We start from the raw sequence: 24,272 nt of genomic DNA, 5'->3' as shown, positions 1-24,272 counted from the left end.
TAGATGAATGAAGGAAAAACATTCTTTTTATTATTATTAAGAATATGATTTACTTGAATGTCTTTCATAATGTGTCATGTTTATAGAGTACTTATCTTTCATTGGTAGTTCCTTGGGGGGTAATTTGTTACTCACTGCCAGCAGCTTATCACACCTTTGCTTTGTATGTCTTTTTAAAGACAAGACACAGATATCTGCTGCTTGAAGACTACCCATCAATTATTGAACATGTTGATATGTATCACTCGACACTTTGCCTCTTTTAGCTGTTGCCATGACAGAGACTCCTTCATTATTGAACAGTTTGGTGTCGAGTTTTTGTACTCTGGGTATATTTTCAGTTCATTTTGGCACGTCAGGATGTTTTTGTTTGATAATTGCGCAGTAATTGGCCGCGGCTTAGGCTGAAAGAAGATGTCCGGTGTTGTCGATTGGGGCGTGAAATGTGAAGTATTCTGGTGTTTCAATGGAGGGCTCCAAAGTGAAACAGGAGACTGTGAGGACGGTTAGGTTCAGAGTCGCGTCTGCCAATAGTGGACGTGTGTTGGCTGAGGTGTTCAAGGATGAGACCCCATGGTGCGGCTCAGCGTCTGAGCCAGTGGACTCGGACAGCAGCGGCGGTCCAGGGGCGCAGCAGAAGGTCTCATCTGCCCCCAGCGAGGCCAACAGCCACCTTAAAGGCCTGCTGGGTGACTCCTCGATAGAAGAGAATGATGGCGAAACTGACGACCTGCTTTTGTATGCTAGTGCCAAGAGAGAGACGCTCTTCAGCAACACGCGACTCAATATCTGCAGCAAAAATGGAACCATAAGAGGCGTGAGGAACAAAGTGAGCGCGGGACAAGTGCTTTTCAACAACCTCTCCAAAATGTATTCTGTAAGTAGATTCCATATCATTATTGGCAACATGAAGGGAGCAACCATGCCAATGGGATCTTTAAAACACTGCATAAGAATGGCAGGATTTATAGTTGCCTTTCAGATGTAGCCATAACGTCTGCGTATTCTGTCTTTCTTTAAGGGACCACTACGTCATCAGAAAAGGAGACCTTGGGAAAAAGATTCGATTCTTTAGAATTGAAGAAAGACAAACACAGTTGCTTTCACGTGTAGACAAAATAAATCAATGTTTCACTGACTGCTGGCATTTACATTTATTTTTATTTGACTTTTGGTTACTTTTAGTAGGCCTAGATGATATTCCAAGTGATAGCCCACTTTATGCTTAATCACTTGGAATGTTGACATGGGTAAAGATTCACAAGTGTGTTACTGCTGCACTGGATTTGTGGTAGGCGTAAGAATGACTATCCATTAATTCTACTGGCAGAAATAGAAGGCTCGAAAATAAAATGTAGCTTTGGGTGAGAGAGGGGTTGGCCAGCTCTGGTTTTCGCGCTTGTACAAAAAAAACAATGCCAGTGTGTGTGTGCGTGTGTGTATGGGGCGAGGGGGGCGGGTGCTTTCCCTTTAAGTGATTTACGCAACATTCCTCGTCTCACCGTGTGGGCTACCTGCCCTTTTCAGCACCATGGAGAGCAGCCCTGCCAACCGCACACACGCCATAAACGACGTCGTCTGCTAAAAGAATAAGGAGCCGTCAATAATCTGGACGCCGATTTGCTCTCGTGTTACTGCGGCACACCGTAAGGGGGGGTCGGGGGGAGTTTGGGATGCGGGCTCCCCCCCCCCCCCCCCCCCCCCGCACACACACACACACGCGCGTATGCTTTTTCGAGCTACCGCATTCACATAGTTGGCTCCAAGATGCGTCTTGAGCTTTTTCTTGCTTACCCCGAGCCCTAGCAGCGGGCATGGGAAGTGTGCATTAGCGAGGTATTCCACGCCCTGTCATCATCATCAATCGCCGATCAGCATAATGTCGCCTCCGGCGTCGGCTGCGACTGCCAGTGAAAGCCCCACCACCACCACCATCACCAACACCAACACCACCACCACCACCGTCGCGTTTGAAGAAGACAGCAGGGAGGAGGTATGTTCTTCATCTTGTATTTTCGGGAATGGAAACTAAACCATGTGCATGCGTTTACGTCTTGCGATGCTAATGTGGAGTCATGTGTTTTCACAGAAAGATAGTGGAAACAATAAAAAGAATAAATAAATAAATAAATAAATACGCACTACCAACACTAGTTTTCCTTGCTTGACAATTCTTTTAATTAGCTGTGTGCATGACGATCCTTGTACTAATATGTACAAAGTAGGCTTATACAATTTCCATTGTTTAAGGTCACCTAATATACCTGAAACAACTCACTGCTGGAGTCCAATGTAACAGCTAACAATGCTCCACCCACCCAGCAAAGAAAAAGTATGCCCTATAAGATGTGAGTTTTGATTGATTGCGTTGTTTCCGCAGCAAAAACCCCTCAAGCAATCTCTGAGCAAGTCACTATGCCGCGAGAGTTTCTGGAAATGCCTTCTCCTCTCCATTCTCATGTACGGCTGCATGGGAGCCATGGTTTGGTGTCATGTGACCGAGGTGACCCGTCTGACCTTTGACAGCGCCTTCAAAGGCAAATCCATGATGTACCACGACAGTCCCTGCTCGGACGGCTACATTTACATCCCCCTGGCCTTGCTGGGCATGCTCTACTTGGTCTACCTGGTGGAATGCTGGCACTGCCACGTGCAGAACGAGCTGCAGCACAAAGCGGACGTGGACGGCATTTACGAGCGAATCCAGAGAATGCAGCAGGCCAAACCTTGCATCTGGTGGAAGGCCATCAGCTACCACTACGTGCGGCGCACCCGGCAAGTCACGCGCTACCGCAACGGCGACGCCTACACCAGTACGCAGGTTTACCACGAGCGCGTCAACACTCACGTGGCAGAAGCCGAGTTTGACTACGCTCACTGCGCCGTGAAAGATGTTTCCAAACAGCTGCTGGGCCTGGAGAAGTCTGCCCTCACAAAGATGCGTTTCACCAAGTGTTTTAGCTTCGCCAACGTCGAGTCGGAGAATTCCTACCTGACGCAGCGAGCCAGATTTTTCACCGACAACGAAGGACTGGACGACTACATGGAGGCCAGGGAGGGCATGCACCTGAAAAACATTGACCTGAAAGAATACATCATGGCTCTGTCCGACCCGGAGCGCCACCCCTGGTATCTGTCCCATTACGTCTTCTGGTTGGCCTCCTTCCTCACCTTCTCGTGGCCTCTACGAGTGTTCACCGAGTACCGGACCGCCTACGTCCACTATCGTGTGGAGAAACTCTTTGGACACGATTACATCCCGGCCACGCCGTGCGAGGACCGACCGTATTGGCGACGTATCCCTCGCGTCAACACCGTGGACAGCACCGAGTTGGAGTGGCACATTCGCTCCAACCAGCAGTTGGTGCCCAGTTACTCGGAGGCGGGCCTCATGGACCTAGCCCAGCGCGCCTCGGGCTTCGGCGTTCGTCAGAATTGCGAGCGCTGCCACAGGGCTATCAGTTGCTCCTCGCTGTTCTCCAGAAGCGCCCTCAGCATCTGCGCGGGAGCCAGCTCCAGGATCCCCTTCAGCGGCAGCCGCTTCTCCCTGGCCCGACGCTACGGATCGCAAAGGAGCTGCTTTTGGAGGAGCGGCAGCTTGAACGAGCAGGAAAGTCCCAGCGAAAACACGCGCTGTCTTTCGGAGCGTCTCACGGCGGACGACGAAGAACCCCCGGACTACGACGACGCGCTGTGTTACCCGGTGCTGATCGTCCACTGCAGCGACAACTGCCACAGCCGCAGGTCCTTCCACACAAATAGCTCTTGTGTGGAGACTTCACTATGAAGAAAATATGTAGCATACAAACACTTGGCTGCATGTGAGGTACACAAAGGAATGCCTAAATCCCCAATGTGGGAATCAACAAAGCAATAAGTGTGATCAGTAAGGTGTGAAGACTGTTAACGCTGCCGTCGCTGCGGTTACTTCGCTCGCTCGCTCGCTCGCTCACTCACTCACGAGAGAGAGCTGGACACAAAAACGTCTGAAAGTGGTCACGGTAACTTGGCAAGTTTGAAGAGATTCTTAGTCCATATGGTTGCTCAACTTCCAACTACAGCAATAAACGCAAAAACCCAAGTCGAGTGGAAGGTCAAATGGAGAATGTTAGTTGGACGCAAAGGAAGCAGAATGAAACGTACATCTCTGCCACAACCAACCAACCAACCAACCAACCAACCGCTTGCTGGTATTTTTAGTTCATTTGGATTCATTAACTCGCCTCATTAGCATGCTAGCTGCATTCTATGGCCAGGGGACGTGGAAGGAAGCTGGAGCACTTTTTTTTTTGTTTTTTTGAAATATCAAACGTATACATTGTTCAGAATCTTTTTTGCTAGCATGAGCCGAGAGGCGGTAAGTTGTGCTATAGCATGCGCTTGCTCTAGTCTAATGCATCTCATCCATTACTGAAAATGCTTTTCCTTGGCTTGCGGCTGAGCGAGCGGTAGCCTGTCCCAGCTGACCTCTGAGTACGAGGCGCACGGCGTGCAACCCGGACTGGTGACACGCTTTTGTACAATCCAGTCCAGTTCTGTTTGCTCTGTCTGTACAACCCGGAGTGGTTACACGCTTTTGTACAATCTAGTCCAGTTCTGTTTGCTCTGTACACTCCTGAAAACCTCTCTCACTTTGACTGTTATTTTGGGAAATTCCCTACATCATCGCTTACAGAAGAAGCAATTTTGTAAGTGGGAAGTTTACATTTTGCACTCTTTGGTATACAATACAAACATACTGTACATTGAACTTGTGGGGGAATTTGCTCACGTTGGTTCAAATGTATTCTCTTCAAGCGATTTTTTTTTTTTTTCTTTCTTTACTACCAGGTGCCACCATCTGAAAATGACCCGTCAACTGTAATAGCATCTGCATGAATCTTGCAGACAGACGTTTACATATCACACGATGAAGCGGTTATGGTGGTATCTATTGAACATCTCCACTCACTGTGTATGTATTTGCAAAAAATATCATCAGGACACCAGATCCATGACGACAATTGCATAATGATGTCCTAATGCAGTGTGGTTAATAAGCAAAACTGAATGTAAGCCACCAGCGCACATGATGTAATAAATGTCAATTATGTAGCTGTACAGAAAATAAGGTTCATCCAAACATCACAATACCACCCTCCAATCAAATACAGTTTACATACAATGAATGCAAATATTTTAATACACTTAAGTTTACACCATTTGCGTTTTATAATATTGATTTATTTTGTATAACATGTAAGAGATGAACATAATCAAGCAAACATATAGTTTTCGTGTTGAGAAACCAATATTATGCACTTGAAATCCCAATAGACTACGACTACGATGTAAAATCATTGAAAAAAAAAAAGGTACTCACATAAGATACAACAATGGTGGCACTGGGTCATTTGGTACTGGGAATGAGATAAAAAAAAAAAAAAAAAAAAAGGTTGAGGACCACTGTTGTAGTATTATACAAAGCAAATCAAATTTGTTACTTCTTGTACAAATTTACATAGTTGTTGTCCTTATATCAAAATGATTGTAGGCTAAAGGTGATTATATCTAAAAATATGTAAGCAATTCTATCTTATGCTGGAAAATATCTGCAATAAATGTCAGTACAGTAGAGTATGTGTGTTTGTATTAACTTTCCCATTCATTTTCTTTTCTATCACGTCAAACCACAATTTTGTTATGTTAAAAAAGATCTAATTGCCACGCAAATCACAATTTTATGTTAAAAAAGATCTAATTGCGCCGCACTCGACAAAGCAACACTATTCTTTCCCAAACGGTAGAGGGCAGCACTTATGGCTGACAGCTGATGTGACAACACAAATAACAGCCAGATTTAGACGACGTACGTTGTTATTACCACAACAAGCTATGAGAGGCTATTTGATAGGTAGGTGAGTGTCTGACTGACTGACTAACTGACTACACGTGCTTCATTTTACTACCATGATTGAGCATCCGAGTGAAACGTGGCGTTTTTCAATTGCGGTAGGTAGGTGGCTGCCAAAAGTAAAAAGATCCAAACTAATTCGACCGTGAGTTAACTGTTAGCCTCATATCGATGGCTGTCAAAGTTGATGAAATAAAGGAAAACATGCCATGCGAAAAACAACAAGAACTAAATGACAACGCAAATGTTTTCTCATCTGATGCTTGTGCCAATCCTACCAAGCAATACTCTCGCGAGTCCTTCAAGGACTGCAGAAAATGTCCATTTTCTCTCGTAATAGTTGTTTCAATACCTTGGCTTGTAGTCACAGGTTGGCGCTCCAACATGCACAGTTTGGTGGTACAAGCTCTTGCCATGAGGCAACTGGGAAGACTGAACCCGCGTCATCTCCTGGCTGCTGGATATGGACCTGCACAGACGGAATGGTGTCCCAGAACTATCCATACACGCCAGGTGTGGGGCTGCTCCACCTATCCCACACTGGGTTGCCACAGGCCAGCTCTCTGCGGCAGGGATGCCGTTCGGAGGTGGACAATCCATCAGCTGAGGTTCAAAAGCAACAGGAAGAAAGGTGCTTCGAAGCCAACGCACCAAGAAGAAGAAGAAGAAGAAGAAAAGGACCCGGAGAGCAGTGATTCTGAGGACGAGGCCGACGAGGTTCCAAATTTGCCAAAAGACTATAAAGACGTTGAGAAATATGTGCAGTCCTTCCGTTATGATGTCCTTTTAAGGGCTGGCTTGGACATGGCGCGCAAGTAAGTCTCACAGATGACATTTTGATTGCGTGTCAAATGAAAATCTACACTGAGCAAATACTTGAAATCCAATTCTGGTTTTCTCTCAACAGCAAAATTGAAGATAGCTTCTACAGCAACAAGCTGAGATTAAATGGACAAAGGCTTATCAAGAAAAGTAAAACGGTGAGGGTTTAGCAGCACCTTGCACGCGCACTATTGTTTGTGCTGACATTTGTATTGTGTATTTAGGTGAAAGTTGGCGACACGTTGGACCTGGTGATTTCAGAGAACCAAGATACCAACACTGTTACTTTAATGAGAGTTGTCCTGAAAAAGGTTTTGGGTGAATCCAGTAATGCAGAAAAGTACAAAGTTTCTTTGAGGCGCTGGAAGATTATAGCAGTACCTAAAGATGAGGCCTTTAAGCCTTGAAATTCTTGACGGTTGGCAAAGTAAAGGCACGCACTTTATGGACATAGAATATCCTCCAGGTTAAAGTGTTATCAAAAGACAAAGTGTTCATGAAAAACATAAATGAACCATTCATAGTTGACGTGACTTGAATAGGAAGTAGTAGTCCAGGTTACTATTGGCGATATCGTTTTCTGTCGGCAAAGTGGCAGATCCCCGAATAAATATTGCAAAGAAAATGTTTGACCATGAGTAGTACTGCCTGCTGGGGCTGTCACTCCCGAATATTTTTAGAATCGATGATTCTATCCGATTCCCATTTATTTGCATTAAAGTGTATTAAACCACCTCACTGATTACTGTTCATGAAGCAATCATTTGTTGGTATTTAGTGATTTAAAAAAACAACACTTAACCGATGTCAAACAAGATTGGTGGTCGTTGTTTTCCAAAGTGAAAGGCAAATGTCTTCAACACCAAATTCTTGATCAATTTGTTGTCGATGACTCAATTCATTTTGACACTCAAGTCAACTTTGCTCAAGGCACATTGAGTGTAAAAGTCCCAAAGTGTCATGTGATTTTTATTAGAAACAAGTGCTCAACAACTGTCACTGTTAACTTTGTCTATAATATAAACCTCTAGAACAAGGCTTAACAGCGTCTTCTTAAAAGAGGCCAAACAATGCAACAGCAGGAAGTGACATTTCTGCTCATTTAGAAAACTACACTATCAAGTGCTGTTGAAGGCTACAACGATGTTAGCTAAGCAGTTTGGGGCTTTTTTTCGTTTTTTTTTTTTTAATAGAAGCGCAGCAGGTTGGCTTGATCCTAGAAAGGACAGCTTCAGCGCGTATGCTGTGCAAAAATGACAATGTGTGCGTGTGTGTTGCCACTACAAGACAGAATTGGACCTCTTGGCCTTCTTCAAAATGTCACACTTCTTGCGATTGGGGCGCCGGCAGCGCTCGTCGATGCTCGGCACGCACTCGTAGTGCCACACTTCCTCCATCTTGTCCACGGGATACACCGTTTCCACGTAGTGGCGAATGAGTCGCAGGCGCACCGGGTCCAGCTGCTTCTTGTTGCAGGCCCCCGAGTGGTTGTACTGCAGACGCAGGTTTTCCTGCGTAAAGAGCTCGGGGAAAAGGCGCACCAGCAGCCGGGCGGCAAAGTTCCCCACCGAAAGGCTCTGCTGCACTATTTCCCGAACCTCGGCGTCCGAGAGGAGGTACGCCGGCGGAACGGGGAACTCGGGTTTGGAAACCAGCAGTTGGTCCAGGGGGATTTTGCAAAAGTCTTTGGTGCTCTTCTCGGGAGGCAAGGAGGGCATTTCCGGATCCTCCCTGGCGCCGTCCGGGTGCTGGATCTGGCCGCTCAGGAAAAAGTCCTGCTCGGCGTCCTGAACGTAGCCTTTGCGGTGCTGCTGCAGGTAGGATCTCCTCTGCTCCGTGTCGCGTCTCCGGCACCTCTCGTCCAGCTTGCCCACAAACTCCAGCATCCACACTCGGTCGTTCCTGGCCTGCGGGTAGACCAACTGCACGTAATGGCGGATCAGGTTGACGCGTCGGGGGTCCAGCTGCTTTTTGCCCAGAGAGCCGCTGCAGTTGTACAACTTGCGCATATTCTCGTGGGTGAAGAGCTCGGGGAAGGAGAGCACCAGCAGCCGGGAGGCGAAGTTCCCGATGGACAAACTGCATTCGTAGTTACACCTCAGCTGCTCCTTGGACAAGAGGAACTCGCGGGGAACGGCGAAGTCCGGGACGGGGATCTCCAGACTGTCAAAATCGATGGGCGACAGCAGCGACTTTTTGGACTTGCGCAAAGGCCTTTCGTTGTCGCACGTCTCGGGAAGCTTCAGGGCGGACACGCCGGCCGGGTCGTAGCGCTCGTCGGTGGCCGTTTCGCTGCCGTCGCTGTGAGGAGCGTCAAAGGCGTCGTCGTCCATATGCTGAATGCACACCTGAAGCCAGCTCTCCTCGGGCACGTCGGGAAAATTGCTCTCCATGTACTTCTTGATGATTTCCATCCTGTCCGAGTCCAGAATCTGCTGACCGGCGCCTTCTGGCACTTTGGTCCCCTCTTCAAAAAGCTCAGGGAAGAGTCGACGCATGAGGAAAACGACAAAGTCCTCCGGGGAAGAGAGCTCGTCCAGCTCCTCCGCCGAGCCGCCCTGCGGGTTCTCCCGCGGGAGCGGCTCCCCCCGAGCGACGGGCTCGTCGTGGAAGAGCCCATAGGTGGGCGAGCGCTCCGCTTTGATTCCTCCTTCCGCCGTCTGCTTCCTGAGCAGCCGAGCGCTCTCCATGTCCCTCTGGGCCCAGAAGCGATTAAAGAAGTCATTCATCTGAGGGAGGCACTCTCCCTTCCACACGCCGTTGTTCTTGACCGAGGGATAGCAAGCCTCCACGTAGTTGCGGATCAGCTGCAAATGCAACGACTCCAGCGACCTCTTGCTCGCCATGCAGCACTCGTTGGCTTTGAACAGCTCGGGGAAGAGATGCACCAGCAAGCGGCAGGCCAGCTCTCCGGCGTTGGACGTCTGCTCCATCAGAGGATTCAACTCTTCGCTGGTCAGCAGGTATTCCGGAGGAGGCTGGAACTCGGCCACCGTCTGCGCCGGCGGTTTGATCTGCTTCTTTATCCGCATGACTTCCAGACTTAACAGGTCCACCTTGCTGTGCAGCTGAGTCATGCTGGAACTCAGGCTGTTGAGGATGAAGAACATTTTTTCAATGAGAGGGTAAATGCTGGAGTCCTTGGACCACGCCTGGGCCAAATTGTCCGAGTTGGGAGAAGCCTCCCATGAGCCGTTTTCCTGCAAACTGAGGAGCGTGGAGGACAAGAGGCCGCTGGAGCTGAGCTGATGTCCGGGACCTTGACCCGCTTGCTGTTCCACGCTTTGCGTGTTCTTCTTCTCCAAGATTCTGTGGGAGATACTGAAGAGGGGCTTCCGATAAGAAACTCTGGATTTGCCAGGAAGGTTGTCCCCGTTTGTACTCAGACACAGAGGCTCGTGTCTGCTGCTCTCATCTGCCAAGTGCCGCCTCATCTAGAGCAAGGAAATGGGCAAATGAGCGCAATCTTTCTTTCACAAGCAGAGCTGAACAATGTGCCCTTTTGGGATTGAAGTTGCCATCAAAGACATTTTATGATCCTCAAAGCTGTTGTTTAAAGTGCTTTGACACCTCCAGGCTCAGCAATCAGCAGAGCGTGCAACTCGTTCGTGCACACTATCCAAATCAGAGTCATGTTGACGTCACACCGTCTATGACTGAGAGATTTGCACGACTGTCCAAGGGCTTTCCTGCACGTTCCTGCAGCTAAGGAAGCCATGATTGAGGTGGCTTGCCCCTTCACCAAAATGAGTCACACACACCTCCAGAGATTGTGGGCACTCGAATTTTGACCAACAATTGTGCAGCACCACTTGGCAGGCAGCCACGCAGGCAGGCAGGCAGGCAGGCGGGCAGCCACGCAGGCAGGCAGGCAGGCCTGACGTTTTAGCCAGCGGGAAAACTCACCTCGCCTACAACTCGGACTCTCTTGCCGCTTGACAATTTGGAGTCCGGTTCCATTTCGGAAGAAGTTCGTTTAGCAGCCTCAGCGGGAGACCCAGCTCCGCCACGCTCTCCTGGGGCCTCGCAAAAAGCCAAGTCCTCAGTCTCGTCTTTTTTACCGGGCTTGCGTTCTGCCAATATAAGCAGATAAGCATTGGACATTCCGTTCATAAATGACATTGAATTGACATGAGTCACAGTTTTTGCTTACCTTTTTCAAGCATTGTTTCATCTGAAGCTTCCCCATACTTGGAGGAATTCATAGCCTACAAAAGAAAAATGTGGTGTGTACTGTGAATGACATGACCAAGCGAAAGAATTAACGACCAATTTCGAGTTGAACCAGGAAGTGTAGTGTTCCTTCCATTCATGGATCAAACTCCACTTTTGTAGCTTAGCTAAGTGTTACACAACAAATTGCACAAACATGTTCCTCCAAAGGTTTAGATTAAGTTCAGCTGTAAATGTCATTGTATTTGAGGTTCATTCTCAAACTCAACATCTCCGTTTTTGTGCTTATTGTTTCCCCAAAAGGAGTTGTCCGTGCTCACCTGTAGAGTGTTCCAGGGTGCTTTTGAAAGCCAGCTACATCTTTCTTTTCCGTGTGTCGCAGAACTGGGAGTAAACAAAGACCGGCAAGCGTCAGGTGATGTTCCGTTAGGTGAGGTATTGTCTTGCACGGACGGACACATGGCCGAATATTAGTGGGGATGTAACAGAGACGTGGCACGTCATGTCATCGAATAATTGATGCACACGCCAGCAGCAGCACGGTGACACAGTGACACGGCGCACGATCACATCATTTGGCATTGACTCACTGCAGGCGAGCTGCCGTGACGCCGATTCGTCACTTGTGCGCCCCACACTACTTCCGGATTCCTTCGCCCGTCAACGCTCGCTCGAACCAAAACAAGCTTGCAACGGAACGGAAAGCGTCCCTTTGCAGAGCCACGCATCGTTATTTCTTGTTTACATGCCGAGCGAGCGAGCGAGCGAGCAGTGATGTACCAGGTGTCGATTGGAGTGAGTGACGCCGCGGTGTTTGCGTGAAGCAACCCCTCGTCCTGCTAAAGCTAATTTCACCAAACAGTACTGGGTTCAACAAAGAAAAGAAAAGAGAAATAAACAAGTGTCTGTCAGATGAACGCTCACCTTCATGAGTGCGTGCAATCCTGTCTGGATGTTTTTGCACAATGTCGTTGCGTATAACGGTTGTTCCCGTTGTTGGTCATGATTTGCCCCTGTCGCTCCTGTGATTTCTCGCGTGACGTCTTTAGACGTCACGTTACGGCGCCTGTGTCACTTCCGTACAGATAGGTAATCTATCATTTCGACGAGATTGCAATTTTGCCCTGATCAAATTGACAGTGCAACTTTCAAATTTGACCTAGTTGTGAGAATCATCCCATGTGCATTTTCTTGAAAACATAATGCAAAATAATGCAGTACAAATATAATAATAATAAACAATATTTACATTTGATAAAAAAATTTAATACAATAATATATAATTGATTGAAGAATGCACATTTTGAAAATAACTAATCACCGTACACAAAAGGTGGACTTCATATAGGGGAAGTAGCGACCTCAAGTGGCGAGAGCGTGTAGTAACAGTTTGATGAATCTGTGCTGTGGAAAGTCTTCCTCCATTCCTATTGTTGGAGTGTGGTAAGATATTGTGCAATATCTTCTTACAATACGTCTGTAACGTGTCAGGTTGCCAATGAGTTTTACATGACTCTTTCAACTCAATGTTAACCCCAATCTTGGCCCAAACCATCCATCTGTTGCTCTGTGTTGCTTAAGAGAACTTAACTCAAATGTAAACATTGAAAATGGATATATGTCTTGTGTGTTGTCTGTTTTGTTCCGTTGCTAAATGGTCATGTTTCTCTTCCGGGAAACGCAAGGTAATATGATCATTCAGGTTTGCGCGGTTGTGGTAAGAGTACAACTAACATCTTTAACATAGTAACATATATTTGGTGTTTGACACCTGTGGCCATTTCTATGAAACTCGACTGCAAAACTGAAGCTTAATAGAAAAAGAATCATTTTAATCATTGCCTATTTCATGCACATTTAAAAAGCTTAATGTTCTGTCACAAATACATGGATGGAGAGACGATCTAAGAATGCAACGTGCTTCTCATTAGTGGGCTAATGAGCTGTCTCCGTGGCGGTCGGCTCTGCGGCAGCCAACGGTGCAAATGCGGCCTGCGCAAGAGGAAGCGCGGCCCGCGGCCCGGGGTCAGCCAGGCGACGACGCCGTGCGCCACTTAACACACACACGAAGGAGCTCATTAAAGTGTCATTTTTAGCCAATATGCCCGTCTGTGTCAAGCAGGGGCGCTCAGCCGTACTTGTGCCATCACGGGAGAATGACTCTCATCTATCACTGTCAGCAATACGCTCATATTAGCGTCACAGGTGTTTACGGAAAGACCATTCCCAAGTGCACCGACGAAAAAAAGGGGTCATGCAGAGCTAGCCACAGATTACCCATTTGTTCCTAATAGGATTTCCACAGCACAAATTCAACTCATGGTTGTGATTGGTCAACGTGAACAATAAAGGAGACATACAGTAATTGGCATGGAAGAAAAAACAAAACAAAAAAATTACTACTTTTTTTCCCCCAAACAATTTCTTGGTGTCCTAATAAACAGTCTATTTCTCCTCTGTAAAAATACACAAAGGATAAAGAATTACATTGTGACTTGTTACCATGACGACCAGAGCAAAGGACATGCAGCAAAGGGAGTTCTTATTATTCAGTGGTTGTGGAAACTTAGCGACTTTGTTCGTTTATTTAGAAACTGACCCAAAATACGTGTACCTTGATTATAAAAATGAATAAATAATAAACAGATTATTGCAATGAAAAGTATAAAATACCTGTGCTCATTTTTGAAGCGCAGGTATATTTCTACTACATTCAGCGTCTTAGGCCAGAGTTTCTTTTTTTTGTAAAAGTTTGTTTGGTGAGTGCTTCGTACATTCTGGTCCTGGCCCAACTGCCTTCCTTGTTTAGTTCTTTTAACTTTCCATGTACCTTTCCTCATGTCTCCTCACGGCGAGGATAAATATTTCATGAAGTGCCCGAGGGTTTTCTTGGCACACGCTGTGAACGGGAAGCTAGGGTGGCATCGGAAGCCCAAACTGAGAGCAAGTTGACGGAGATCAACCTAGCAGCACACAGCAGCTTTTTTTTTTTTTTTAATATTGAAAAGTTGTCTTGATTAGATTTAATGTGTACAAATGTAAGTGTAATCGGGAATGATATGTCTTTGCTTCCATTAAAACAAAATATTTTCTCACAGACCATTTGTAGAAAGTGGCCAAAAGTAAAATCTCATGCAGTTAGTTCCCTGAGCTGTGTTCTCCAGGTGAGGCCTGGCTGCGTAGTTTCACACCTGAGCCGCCGCTGCCTCCTCCTTGCAGACAGCGGCCCGGGGAAACCACAGGCCACCGGGGCTGGCTGGCTGGCGCCAACTCGCACGGCTCGGAGCAGGGCAGCCAAGCCCAATCAATAGCTCTGCATTTCCTGTCCATTTGCTCAAGTCTCTTCATTAATAATTACTGCTTGGCGGAGTTTCAGTGTTCTGGCTGGCTCGCTGGCTGGCTGGGCCGAGAGAGGGTGGGTGACCTTTGCCCACCCCTGACTTGACTTGGATCACATCACACATGCAATAAAGTGACACACATCACTTTATTCTTGAGCTGTACATGTGCCATTTCCGTCTCTTGGGAGGGAATATCATGTCAAGTTAAAAATGATGATCAACTATCCGACAGAAGAGCATTATTTACGTGTGCTTGGCAATTTGGCAAATGTCATCAGATGCCCCAGTGAGGATTTCACGTAAAAAACCTACATTTATATGGCACTGGGAATGTGTTCAGGGCTGGACAAACTACTTTTTCATAGAAATCAAACAAAAGCGAAATATATTGTAAAACTTCCAATTCATTCTTGTATCAATTCAAAGCATGAGCCTAAAATGTTTTTATTTTTCGTTCAGCACATTCACAGTTTACCTCATTGAGTGAGCGAGCACCTGCTTTGCTTGGGTTTGCTTTCCCAAGTCCAGTTTTGTGTCCTGTGGTTCTTCTTTGCTGGCCTCTGCAAAAAAGGACCTTCAAAAGTGTGCGGGTGTGCGTTCAAGAGACTCCCTCTCAAAATTTGGTGATGGCGCAGGCAATGTTTTCCAAGGCGGATCGAGCCTCGGATGAGGGGAAAGCCTGGATGGCCTCCAGAGCCCTGTTGCCATGGTAACGGCATAAGTTGATTGCCGTGCTCAGGCCTTTCTCTGACTTCACCGCTGCCAAAAGCTGTCGAGAGACCCAAAACACACGTCGTTTTCAACAATCACATTTGTATCATCCACCCAGAAGTTGAAGAATAACAAGCATCTATTTTCATGTCAAGTGTGACGAATGCAATTCCTCTCCATAACAATTGTTACGGCTGAGTGACAAAATTGTGTTTTAGTTGGAACCAAGACAAATTCAAAGTAAGTTGAATGATTCCTGATGACGTTGGAGCATTTCTTTTTTGCTGTGGGCGTTTTACCTCATGAATTTTACAGGTGCTAAGCACCGTCGGCTGTTCTTCTTTTTCTTCTTCTTCAATAAAAGAGCTCAAGCTCCCTCTGGCACATTATCAATTTAGAAGCGATGCCTTTTCACTCTCACATCAGAGCATACTGCTTGCAAAACGGCCAACTTTATCACCTTTAATCACCTTTAGGCGCGAGGTCATCGGGTTCCTGTTAGGCTAGCTAGCTAGCTCTCACCCCGACGTGATTTTCTCCTCCCATGCAAACCTCTCACTATGTGTCCTTTCCAGCTGAAGGAGATTCTCCCACAATGGCAGTGTTTTCAAGCCTCAATGTCTTCGCCACAAATAGGCCTTGGTAACTAATCTATCCTGCTCTGCTCTGCTTTGTAAATAATCCCCTGGTCTCAAGCAGCCCATTCTCCTTCCGCCAGTCCCCGTCTTCCACACCTTGACTCAACTTTGATATGAAGTATTATGACAGTGACTTTGCATTGCAGAACAAACAAAACAATTGCGCTTACCTCGGAATAATCCAGTTGATTTCTCATTGTTTTTGCCTGGTCAAGAAGAAAATAAATAAAATAAAAAGCCCAATCATCAAAATATCGCCACTAAGGAACGTCCCTGAATATTAGACCTTGTCGCTTTTGTCCACACATGAATTACCTGTCGCAGTTGCTGCCGCCATCGCTCAGGGCCAACGATGTGCCGGTGAAAAACCACAGGGGCGGCGCTAAAACTGAAAGACACCTGCTCTCCCCCCACGTTACTCTTCACGAATGGTTGCAGGTCGGAGTTTAGCTGCGGGAAGGGAGGAAGGAAAGCGCAGTAATTGAACAAAGCCAATCAATGTGAGTCATGCCTGGTTACACTCCAGGTGAGCCCGCTCCAAACAAGCCTGATCAACAGCCCTGCAACTAACGCAGCTTGCTGGATGCAAATGGCTGTTCAAAAGAGCCATGCTGGGATCCCCAGCACACAGCAGGAAGGCATCCAACCAACACAAAAGTGCATTGCTCAAAATGGATGGAAAACCTACCATTTCAAATTCGAATCAAATAAGCATAACATTCGAAAATCCATTGAAATAAAACCATCTAAGGATGAGCTGTTCAGATAATGAATGGAAAATAAAACAAATCAAATCTAACAGGTCCTTGCGACCTCAAATGCCAATCCTAAAGAGCAAATGTCCCAACTTACCCTGTGGCCTAAAGACAGGTGTTTGCCGTACATGTAGGCCAGTCTTTGGGACTTGTTATCATGTTGTGCCAGCTCCATTGCAGCTTGGCAGCTCTTGGCCAGCAGCGCCCCGTGAGACAGGAATGTCTGCTCCTCCCATGCTGTTGTATCCACTTCAGGGCTGACAAGATCCTCCTCCAAAAACAGTCAAGTACAGTAGAAAGCGTCAACTTCTCCATGTCTGAACCTGTGATTGTCAAAACACATTCACCGCATGGCCCGTCTCACAGATTTTCTTTCTTTCTTTCTTTCAATTGGGTAGGACAGATTATAAAGTTGAATTATTGCGGTGTATTGCAAAAATCTGCCATTTAAGATCCCCACCGTAACTCGGCAAATCATTCAGAAAATATTATGGAATCATTTGATTCTGCTACAGTGTAGGTGAGAACTACTGACAATTACATTCACTCATACAAACATGAATATATTAACAATAGTTTCACAAAACCTGTCTACAATAATTGCTGTCAGATACTTCCTCCTCGCAAACATTAATCATCCCATCAAAATGCTAATGACATCGATGCCTTCTCTGCCAGACATGAACCATAATAAAAATAAAAAAAATCTATGAATACAAATAATTTTTCACTATCCTAACTGCTTGGTAAAACAGGTCTGCTGCATTCAAGAAAAGTTCTATTCCAATGTTTGCTTACAGAAGGCTCGGTCGGGGCAAGCCTTCTTTTCGCAAGTTGCCCCCCCGGGATTGGGATTTGATGTCCTGTAAGTGCAGCTCTGCGCTCATTTTCAATTTCTGTTCATACTGGTGCTTTACCTCAAACGTATTGGAGTTTTCATAGTAGATTCCTTGAACCAAATCACCGATGGCACCGGAAATCAGTTCGACGACCTGGCAAACGGACGCAAACACAAAGCAGACGTTCAGGTCACCCTTTCGACCATAGAGGCCTCCTGACTCAAAATGGCATCGGAACAGATGGTTCAATTGTAAGACGTCGTCTTTAATAACAAGTCCTGATGATGATTATTATTATCGTGTCACGTTGAAGTATAAGCGTCTGTGACAGTCGAAATCCTTCCTGCTGATGAGACATTTATCCAAGTAAGATCAATCCATCTTGTGATCGTTAGGTGGAAAGAAAGTTCCCTTGCCTTCCTTGTACACGGACTGCTTTGTAAAAGTGCAGTTGCCAATTTCCTCGCACAGGGGGCACGCACGGCTACATTTGAGCTTGCCACGTGAGAGTAGAGTGCTCACAATATTCAATACAAGCGAATGAATCGGGCGGGACACGTTGCCGTCATCCTTGGTTCATCATAAAAGTGTGTTGTGGCCAATGCAACGCAATCCATCTGGGCTTTGGAAATATTGAGGAAACCCGAGCTTCACCCGTGGACCTGAAAGGACAATGTGCCTACAGTGTTACTCTGGTGTCTCTCCCTGTCTTGGGAAGTGGGGGCTTTTTTTGGAAAGTATCAGATAAGCTCCCCCTCTGCTTCCACCTTACTCCATTCCCAAATCCAGCCGGATCGTGTTTTGCCGACAGGGCCTGCAAAAGGGAAGAAACCGGAGCTGCGGGCCAAGATTACTTGACTGAAGCGGCGGCGGCGGCGGCGGCACAGGTTACCACCTCTCAAGGCCATGACATACCATTTCCATCACTGTCATAGGATGGAACGGCTCAAAGACAATCATCAGGTCACGTCAAGATGTTGACCCAAAAAAAAATCCATTAATTTTCTGCCTTTTATCTGAAATGTAGAAACTTTTCAGTTTGTTTAATCATGTGGTGCATTGTTATTAGAATGAAAGAATATCAAAAGAAAGGGAAATGGGGCGTACCTAAAAAGTAACTATTATTCACTTCACTGAAATTGGATGATGACAATCAGAATTACATACGTAGCAAAAAAAAAAAGCAGATGAAGAGCTTCCCGTGAACGTGATTTATCAAGGCAGGAACAGGTTGGGGTCGAGTGATTGAGAATATACGCTGATGACGGTTTCTGCCTCCAATTAATCCTTTTTATTCAATGGCCTCCAACAACCTGATATTATCGCTTCTTTAGAATGCACGCACACTAGAACGGCAAGGGTTATAGAAAGTGGGATGGTCCAGAATTCATCCTGGTGCATGTCTAATAAGTCATTATTGTTTGAAATAAACAGCTTTGTAGCAAATGGCTCAATGCTACATCTGCCCATAACGGCATAGGCTGGATGCAAATATAGTTCCATAAAATGATGAGAATGACAACTTGTTTGTTCATGCATGAGCCAGCCGCACAGATTACCTTGGTGTTGTTTAACTGTGCCAATCCGGTGCAAGCGTTTGCGAGAAGGAAGTCTCCGCTGAGGACGGCCATTTTATTGCCAAACTCCATGTCCTTCAGCAGGCCGTCAGAAGCCGTCAACTCTTTCAAATTGACCACCCCGCGATGCACCAGGAACGCCGTGTGAATCAACTCGGTGATTTCTGCCAAATTGCGCTGGCTACCATGCGGACAAAACAGGAAATAAAGACATGTAACATTGACGGAGCGTTTACAATCAAAGATGTTCATAGGTCATCATCAATGAGGTAGCTGCAAAATGGTTTGTCCTGCATAAAGCACATTTATTTCATACGTTGTTTTATAGCACCCTGCAGCTGGCAACACTCATGCTCATTTGTCACTCTGAAAAAGAAATGAAAAAGCACTTGCTGGAGCTCGTTCATGATTCAAAGTAAGCATACAACAGCCACTTTTGAGCCTATTCTTTGAGTGGAGGCTTTTGGAAATAATCAAATGTTGATTCAGTCATTGGTGGCAGATAATTAGGAGCCCATATGGAAGGAACTCACAGGGCTGCGGCGGGAAGGAGGGAGGGAGGGAGGGATGGAGGGATTCATCTGGACAGGGTTGGTCGCCCGCCCTGATAGCCACTTACCTTTTTCAGCCACAGTGAGAAACTGATGAGCCTGTTTTGCGCCCCCCCCCCCCCCATCCCAAAACACCAAAACTCACACACGCACATCCAAGGCAGGTAATTGGCGAGTTCAATGTCAGCTGGAAAAAAAGGGGTGATTAACATTCAATAATGTAACGTAGTTCTCAATCACACCTATTGTCTGACAGGTTAGCCAAACACCACGGTCGCCCTCCATGGGCGTTGCAATAAGCACACGGAAAAAAATGTTCTTTGAAAGTTGCTTGTTCTCAAGATTGGCCATGGCAAAAAATCTTGATGGGTTTTTTTTTTTTTTTGCCTTGAATGAACCAGGTTTTCTTTTTTTAACACCAATGCATTTCAATGGGTGTCACTGATATGCGGCTTTTCATTCTCTGCTGTCAGCCCCAAAATGTACTACTTCTAGTATTTCATTCTGAGGCCAATTCTATTAGATAATATTATGAGTTGCTCATCATTTTTGTTGACGATTTGTTCGACTTAAAATTGATGATTGAATTGCGTCAAGTGCCAATTACAAGTGGCTTAAAGTGCTCACAATGAGCTCATTAAAGAGTCAAATAAATGTAAGGGTAAAATAATAGCTACACTTTCATTGTCATTTTATATTCAGGAAATCCTGGTAGTGTCATCAAAGATGATGATAAAGTGTAAAATAATCATTTGCTGGAACCACTGCACACAAGTTCACCTGCAGTAATGAGATCAACTCCTTGCGCACGTACAGTATGTCCCAAACCTTTTGTCTCTCAGTCCACTTATGTATCTGTGGGGCTTTGGGCGGAACAAAAAAAAAAGGGGGACAAGGGGGCTTGTGTATAAATAGCTTTGGTGGCTGGTTGCATAGCAACTGATGCCATCTTGCCGCGTTGGAACGCCCCCTCGCCACGCCTCTCGTCCTGAGCCTTCTATGCCATTTTCCTCCCTCAGCTGTCTGCCTTTGCATTAAATGTAGCCTTGCGGATGGGAGAGTGACTTAAAAGAAGAGCGCTGCCTGGAAGATGGAGAATATAATTCATTCATTCCTTCATCCTTTCGTCCCATCCATCCATCCATCCATCCATCCATCCATCCCTCCCTCCCTCCCTCCCTCCCTCCCTCCCTCCCTCCATCCATCCATCCATCCATCCATCCATCCATCCATCCATCCATCCATCCATCCATCCATCCATCCCATGGTTTGGCTCATCAATGTTTGTCCTATCAGGCCATCAACATAAGCATTCATACTTGCCATCTGCCCATCAATCATTTGGCTGTTTTGGTGAATCATCAGTGTCAGGCAGCAGAGTGGGGAATCTTTTACAAATGCTGCCTGTCGGGAGGGAGGAGACCATCTCCCCCGGAGGTTTCAATCATCCCGCACCTTCTCTCTCGCCATCAGCAGAGGTGCTAATGAGCCTGAGAGAGCTAAGAGTGAGTGCGGGTGGAAGCACAAATGAGGTGATCAAGTCACACTGCGTGCGGGGTCAAGATGTCCATCACAGTGCAGTGAAGGAATGCGTGCAAGTACGGCAGTGTGACACAAGCACCAAGTGAGCTGACAGAGAGAGAGAGAGAGAGAGAGAGAGAGAGAGAGAGAGAGAGAGAGAGAGAGAGAGAGAGAGAGAGAGAGAGAGAGAGAGAGAGAGAGGAACAACAAGTATTTGTACTCTTGCCTGTTTTATAATAACAAGTGTATTCGGATCTGTCCACACAGACACTGCTCAACGACGCACATTATGAGCAAGCAAAGAAAAGAAAGAACTCCTTTCAGGGCGTCACAACTCACGGCAGCAGACACTTTTGGAATGAGCAACCTCCCCGGAACAGCTGAACACATGGCAAGTGCCCTTAACAAAATACGGCTAAATTGGAACACCTCTGCGTATGTCTCAATAAAGGTTGGCAAACACTCGCATAGAGACACACAAATGTGACATGAGTGGATTTGACCTGGGGTAGATGCCGCCGACCATGTCCTGAGCTAATGGATCGGACGACGCGTAGCTGGGTCCTGCGGCTTTTGAAAGAAGAAGGACAACCAGTCCTCTCATCTGAAGGTTGTTCCTGCTGTCGGAGACAAAACCTCTGCAAAAAAGAAGAGGAACAATTAGGCCGGCCGCACACGGAGCGTTTGCCACATATTACCCGCTTTTATTCTCTGCATGTCTAGTTGAGTATGGGTATCTGATTTTTGAACGCTGCAACATCTTCTGTCCATGACAGACATGCCAAAACAAAAAACTTCCTGTTGACTGTTTTTCCTGAAATTGGCTGTTCTAGTCATCAAACTCTCTCTTCATGGCAGCTTTTGAAAAAAATGACTCAGACTGGGTGACAGGATGTTTTTTCCTTCCACTACTGTCACTTTAGAATTATGTTTTGCCAAAAGCTGTCATGAGCCTGAGCTATGGTAGCTCATAAGTGGCCCACAAAAAAAAAACATTCAAACGCACATAGATTGTGCAAGTGGTCACAATTGAAAAGAACACACAGCCAAGCTAAAGCAATTAATATCCTTATTTTTTATGAAGCTTCTGTGCAAGTTGCTGAACTGAAATCATAAATTCTCAAAATGGTGACACAGTTAGTGGACACACTCACTGGAATACTGGATGTGTAGTGTACAAAATAATGCATGTAGTACACAAAGAATGGCAGGCCCACACACAGCTGCCTGTTTATGTGGAAGCTAGATTAAATATCTTTTTAATGTCTCGTGGGAGCGTTTAGACAGAGCACCTCTAATCCCGTCCCTAAGAGAGCGAGCGCCTTGGGCCATGAATCACGCTCTCGTTAGGGGCTCCGAGGGAGACAGGCGGCCACACCCCCACTGCTCAATGCCCAGACACCCCCCCCCCCCCATCTTTGACCCACCCCTGCACCACAGGGAAAGGCGGGGAGGACAGAGTGGATGTGGGAGATGGACCATGAAAAGAGGGAGGGAATGCAGACATAGTGGAGCTAAAATGAGAATGCAAAAAAAAAAAAAGAGAGAGAGATGACAGAATGAATATATGAATGATTGACATTTTTGGTGCTATGGAAAAACACACAACCATTACGAAGAGAGAGTCATTGCACCTTCCATTGAACAAATTCCTCATGCCACTTTGTCCAAAAACAGAAATGACCTTTTGGAGCAAACTCTCTTCATCCTACACATGCAACCTGCAAAATAGAAAATACCTCAACTGTTATGAGGCAGCTCTCTTCTGAGCGTTTGTGAGGGCTGGCTTGCGAGCGATTGATATTTATGTCACTATCTACAACAGCATTCATTCATCAATCAATCAATCCTGTGCAAGGGAATGGAGCATGGAAAAAGAGTGAGCGTGGGGGGGGACAGAGGAGATGAGAGAAATGGGCTGCTGTCATCTTGAAAGGGTTGTGAAGAGGTCACCCACGCCTTCGACTTGACTGTGCAGGAACTTTCACAGGGCTACCAGATTTATAAAGACGTTGGAAGAATTCTTCCCTGAAACTGAAATATGTACAATGATGGCATTTCAAATCGCAATGTGGAGTTTACTCACGTTTTTTAATGATCATATCACAAAAGTGTTGAGTGCATCTTCAACAGACCCAAATTGTGTATGTCGTTGTTGCGAGCTGACGGATGCAGCATCAGAAAATGTAACTGAGTCAAATTGACCCGTTCGTAACTTTTGACGAGCTTTGTTTTCTAATCCTTCTCATGCCACGCTTTATTTTTTAACGTTATTAATCTGCGCTTTTATTTTGCCGTATTTCCGGTGGTTTAGGAAGCGCTGTCATTAGCGGTGGCACGACTCTTTAAAAGCGCGAGAGCGATCACCGTTGAGGTGTGTCCGGTTGGAAGTCACATGTCATTGATTTGCTAAATGTCATCTCGTGCCAAAGGTCTCAAATTAAAAACAATAACAAAACAAACAATTACAAGTATCACTTCACTCTGCTCATCGTCTGTGCAGGATGGCAGATTAAACGCAATAACGCATGTTGCCGACCGACCGCAGAGATATTTCTTTTCAAGTGCTCTCTTAGTTCTAATGGTTGTACCTTGCAGTGTTAAGTAGAGGGTGTTGGCTTCCGACCAGCTTCTTAACATGCATGGCGACGTTACTGAACTCGTCACTGAGTAGACAGCGGAGACTCATGAAAGAGGTTGGATAACCCACAATCTTCTCGGCGTCGGACACCACTTTACTCCAGTTTGAAGGTCCTGGGCTGGAGAATAGACTTATTGTCCTTCGCACTGATACCGACCAGACAGTGCATGGAAGTCGAGTCCAGACAGGTGCAAACATCTTCTCTCTTGTATACTCTCAAGACTTTTTAACAGCCTTCCAAGTATCTAATGCCATTTTACTATTAAGTACTTTCGATGCCACATGTGTTCATCGGTTTATCTTTTACAGGCGCAACTCACTAGTTTGTAACTAGCTGTTTCACAACACACGACCTATTGCAGTGCGCCGCCATCTTTTACAAACGTAGTCGCAACGTCATTCCACACCGATGACGTCACTTCCCATCCAAGGATCGTTCATGTAAAATATACATTTCATTGAAATCTAATTTTGTCTTCAGTCTTAAATTAGGACTATAAAGGTAAGAATACAATTTATATATCTTTATTTTGCCAAAGAGTAGGGAATCCTGAGGGTAAACAAAGACTTTTTTTTTTCTCTCTCTGAAGTTCACAAATCCATAGGTGGCGTGGGTACTCCCTCCCGACTTGAGTAAAAGTACACATACTGGCATAAAAAACACTCATCAAAGTGGAACGACTTTCCTTATTTTTATACACACCCATTTCTGTTTAAAAATGTAATATACAAGCAGTGATGCTGGTAATGTGTTCTTATGTTATGTATTACTACTGTATAATAGCAGCCACTAATAATGTAACACATTTC

The 24,272-nt window shown here is 45.9% G+C and overlaps 5 protein-coding genes across 6 annotated transcripts; 3 read left to right on the top strand and 2 right to left on the bottom strand.

Moving 5' to 3' along the window:
- The first annotated feature begins 7 nt into the window (after positions 1-7).
- On the top strand, positions 8-1,108 carry grxcr1b (glutaredoxin and cysteine rich domain containing 1 b). Its single transcript, XM_037241692.1, has 2 exons — positions 8-877; positions 1,022-1,108. Exons 1-2 carry the CDS (start codon positions 467-469, stop codon positions 1,073-1,075), a joined length of 465 nt encoding a protein of 154 aa, XP_037097587.1. The 5' UTR covers positions 8-466; the 3' UTR covers positions 1,076-1,108.
- Positions 1,109-1,595: 487 nt separating this feature from the next.
- LOC119116368 (transmembrane protein 151B-like) lies at positions 1,596-3,955 on the top strand. The gene is made up of 2 exons (XM_037241686.1): positions 1,596-1,993; positions 2,381-3,955. The coding sequence occupies exons 1-2, from the start codon at positions 1,880-1,882 to the stop codon at positions 3,785-3,787; spliced, it is 1,521 nt and encodes a 506-aa protein (XP_037097581.1). The 5' UTR covers positions 1,596-1,879; the 3' UTR covers positions 3,788-3,955.
- Positions 3,956-5,792: 1,837 nt separating this feature from the next.
- mtres1 (mitochondrial transcription rescue factor 1) lies at positions 5,793-7,449 on the top strand. Its single transcript, XM_037240773.1, has 4 exons — positions 5,793-5,893; positions 6,258-6,708; positions 6,801-6,873; positions 6,940-7,449. The coding sequence occupies exons 1-4, from the start codon at positions 5,875-5,877 to the stop codon at positions 7,120-7,122; spliced, it is 726 nt and encodes a 241-aa protein (XP_037096668.1). The 5' UTR covers positions 5,793-5,874; the 3' UTR covers positions 7,123-7,449.
- Positions 7,450-7,667: 218 nt separating this feature from the next.
- Positions 7,668-12,043, bottom strand: bend3 (BEN domain containing 3). Of its 2 annotated transcripts, none has more exons than XM_037240771.1 (5): positions 11,813-12,043; positions 11,209-11,272; positions 10,869-10,948; positions 10,622-10,788; positions 7,668-10,149 (listed from the first exon to the last, which is right to left on the bottom strand). In XM_037240771.1, exons 3-5 carry the CDS (start codon positions 10,918-10,920, stop codon positions 7,996-7,998), a joined length of 2,373 nt encoding a protein of 790 aa, XP_037096666.1. In that variant the 5' UTR covers positions 10,921-10,948; positions 11,209-11,272; positions 11,813-12,043; the 3' UTR covers positions 7,668-7,995. The 2 variants fall into 2 exon arrangements, with proteins under 2 accessions (XP_037096666.1, XP_037096665.1); XM_037240770.1 differs by having other exon boundaries at positions 10,869-10,923; positions 11,813-12,041.
- Positions 12,044-14,356: 2,313 nt separating this feature from the next.
- Positions 14,357-23,842, bottom strand: pdss2 (prenyl (decaprenyl) diphosphate synthase, subunit 2). The gene is made up of 8 exons (XM_037240772.1): positions 23,413-23,842; positions 21,325-21,459; positions 18,732-18,930; positions 17,251-17,325; positions 16,431-16,604; positions 15,894-16,028; positions 15,749-15,784; positions 14,357-14,998 (listed from the first exon to the last, which is right to left on the bottom strand). Exons 1-8 carry the CDS (start codon positions 23,658-23,660, stop codon positions 14,843-14,845), a joined length of 1,158 nt encoding a protein of 385 aa, XP_037096667.1. The 5' UTR covers positions 23,661-23,842; the 3' UTR covers positions 14,357-14,842.
- Between the last annotated feature and the right edge of the window lie 430 nt (positions 23,843-24,272).

The sequence above is a fragment of the Syngnathus acus genome, chromosome 22 (genome assembly GCF_901709675.1).
Source record: "Syngnathus acus chromosome 22, fSynAcu1.2, whole genome shotgun sequence".
NCBI lineage: Eukaryota > Metazoa > Chordata > Actinopteri > Syngnathiformes > Syngnathidae > Syngnathus > Syngnathus acus.
Note: the sequence above shows the minus strand (reverse complement) of the source record. Positions and strands in the feature narration are given on the sequence as shown.

What these genes read in the sequence shown, in the direction of transcription:
- grxcr1b (XM_037241692.1), top strand. Translation starts at nt 467, where the DNA reads ATGGAGGGCTCCAAAGTGAAACAGGAGACTGTGAGGACGGTTAGGTTC. An exon ending in ACCTCTCCAAAATGTATTCT is followed by an intron (nt 878 to 1,021) that starts GTAAGTAGATTC and finishes TCTTTCTTTAAG; the next exon opens with GGACCACTACGTCATCAGAA.
- LOC119116368 (XM_037241686.1), top strand. Translation starts at nt 1,880, where the DNA reads ATGTCGCCTCCGGCGTCGGCTGCGACTGCCAGTGAAAGCCCCACCACC. An exon ending in AAGAAGACAGCAGGGAGGAG is followed by an intron (nt 1,994 to 2,380) that starts GTATGTTCTTCA and finishes TTGTTTCCGCAG; the next exon opens with CAAAAACCCCTCAAGCAATC.
- mtres1 (XM_037240773.1), top strand. An exon ending in GGCTTGGACATGGCGCGCAA is followed by an intron (nt 6,709 to 6,800) that starts GTAAGTCTCACA and finishes TTCTCTCAACAG; the next exon opens with CAAAATTGAAGATAGCTTCT. An exon ending in TTATCAAGAAAAGTAAAACG is followed by an intron (nt 6,874 to 6,939) that starts GTGAGGGTTTAG and finishes TTGTGTATTTAG; the next exon opens with GTGAAAGTTGGCGACACGTT.
- bend3 (XM_037240771.1), bottom strand. Translation starts at nt 10,920, where the DNA reads ATGAATTCCTCCAAGTATGGGGAAGCTTCAGATGAAACAATGCTTGAA. An exon ending in TGAAACAATGCTTGAAAAAG is followed by an intron (nt 10,789 to 10,868) that starts GTAAGCAAAAAC and finishes TTATATTGGCAG; the next exon opens with AACGCAAGCCCGGTAAAAAA. An exon ending in GAGTCCGAGTTGTAGGCGAG is followed by an intron (nt 10,150 to 10,621) that starts GTGAGTTTTCCC and finishes TCCTTGCTCTAG; the next exon opens with ATGAGGCGGCACTTGGCAGA.
- pdss2 (XM_037240772.1), bottom strand. Translation starts at nt 23,660, where the DNA reads ATGTTTGCACCTGTCTGGACTCGACTTCCATGCACTGTCTGGTCGGTA. An exon ending in GTCGGCGGCATCTACCCCAG is followed by an intron (nt 18,931 to 21,324) that starts GTCAAATCCACT and finishes TCCGCATGGTAG; the next exon opens with CCAGCGCAATTTGGCAGAAA. An exon ending in ATCAACTGGATTATTCCGAG is followed by an intron (nt 14,999 to 15,748) that starts GTAAGCGCAATT and finishes GTCTCTCGACAG; the next exon opens with CTTTTGGCAGCGGTGAAGTC.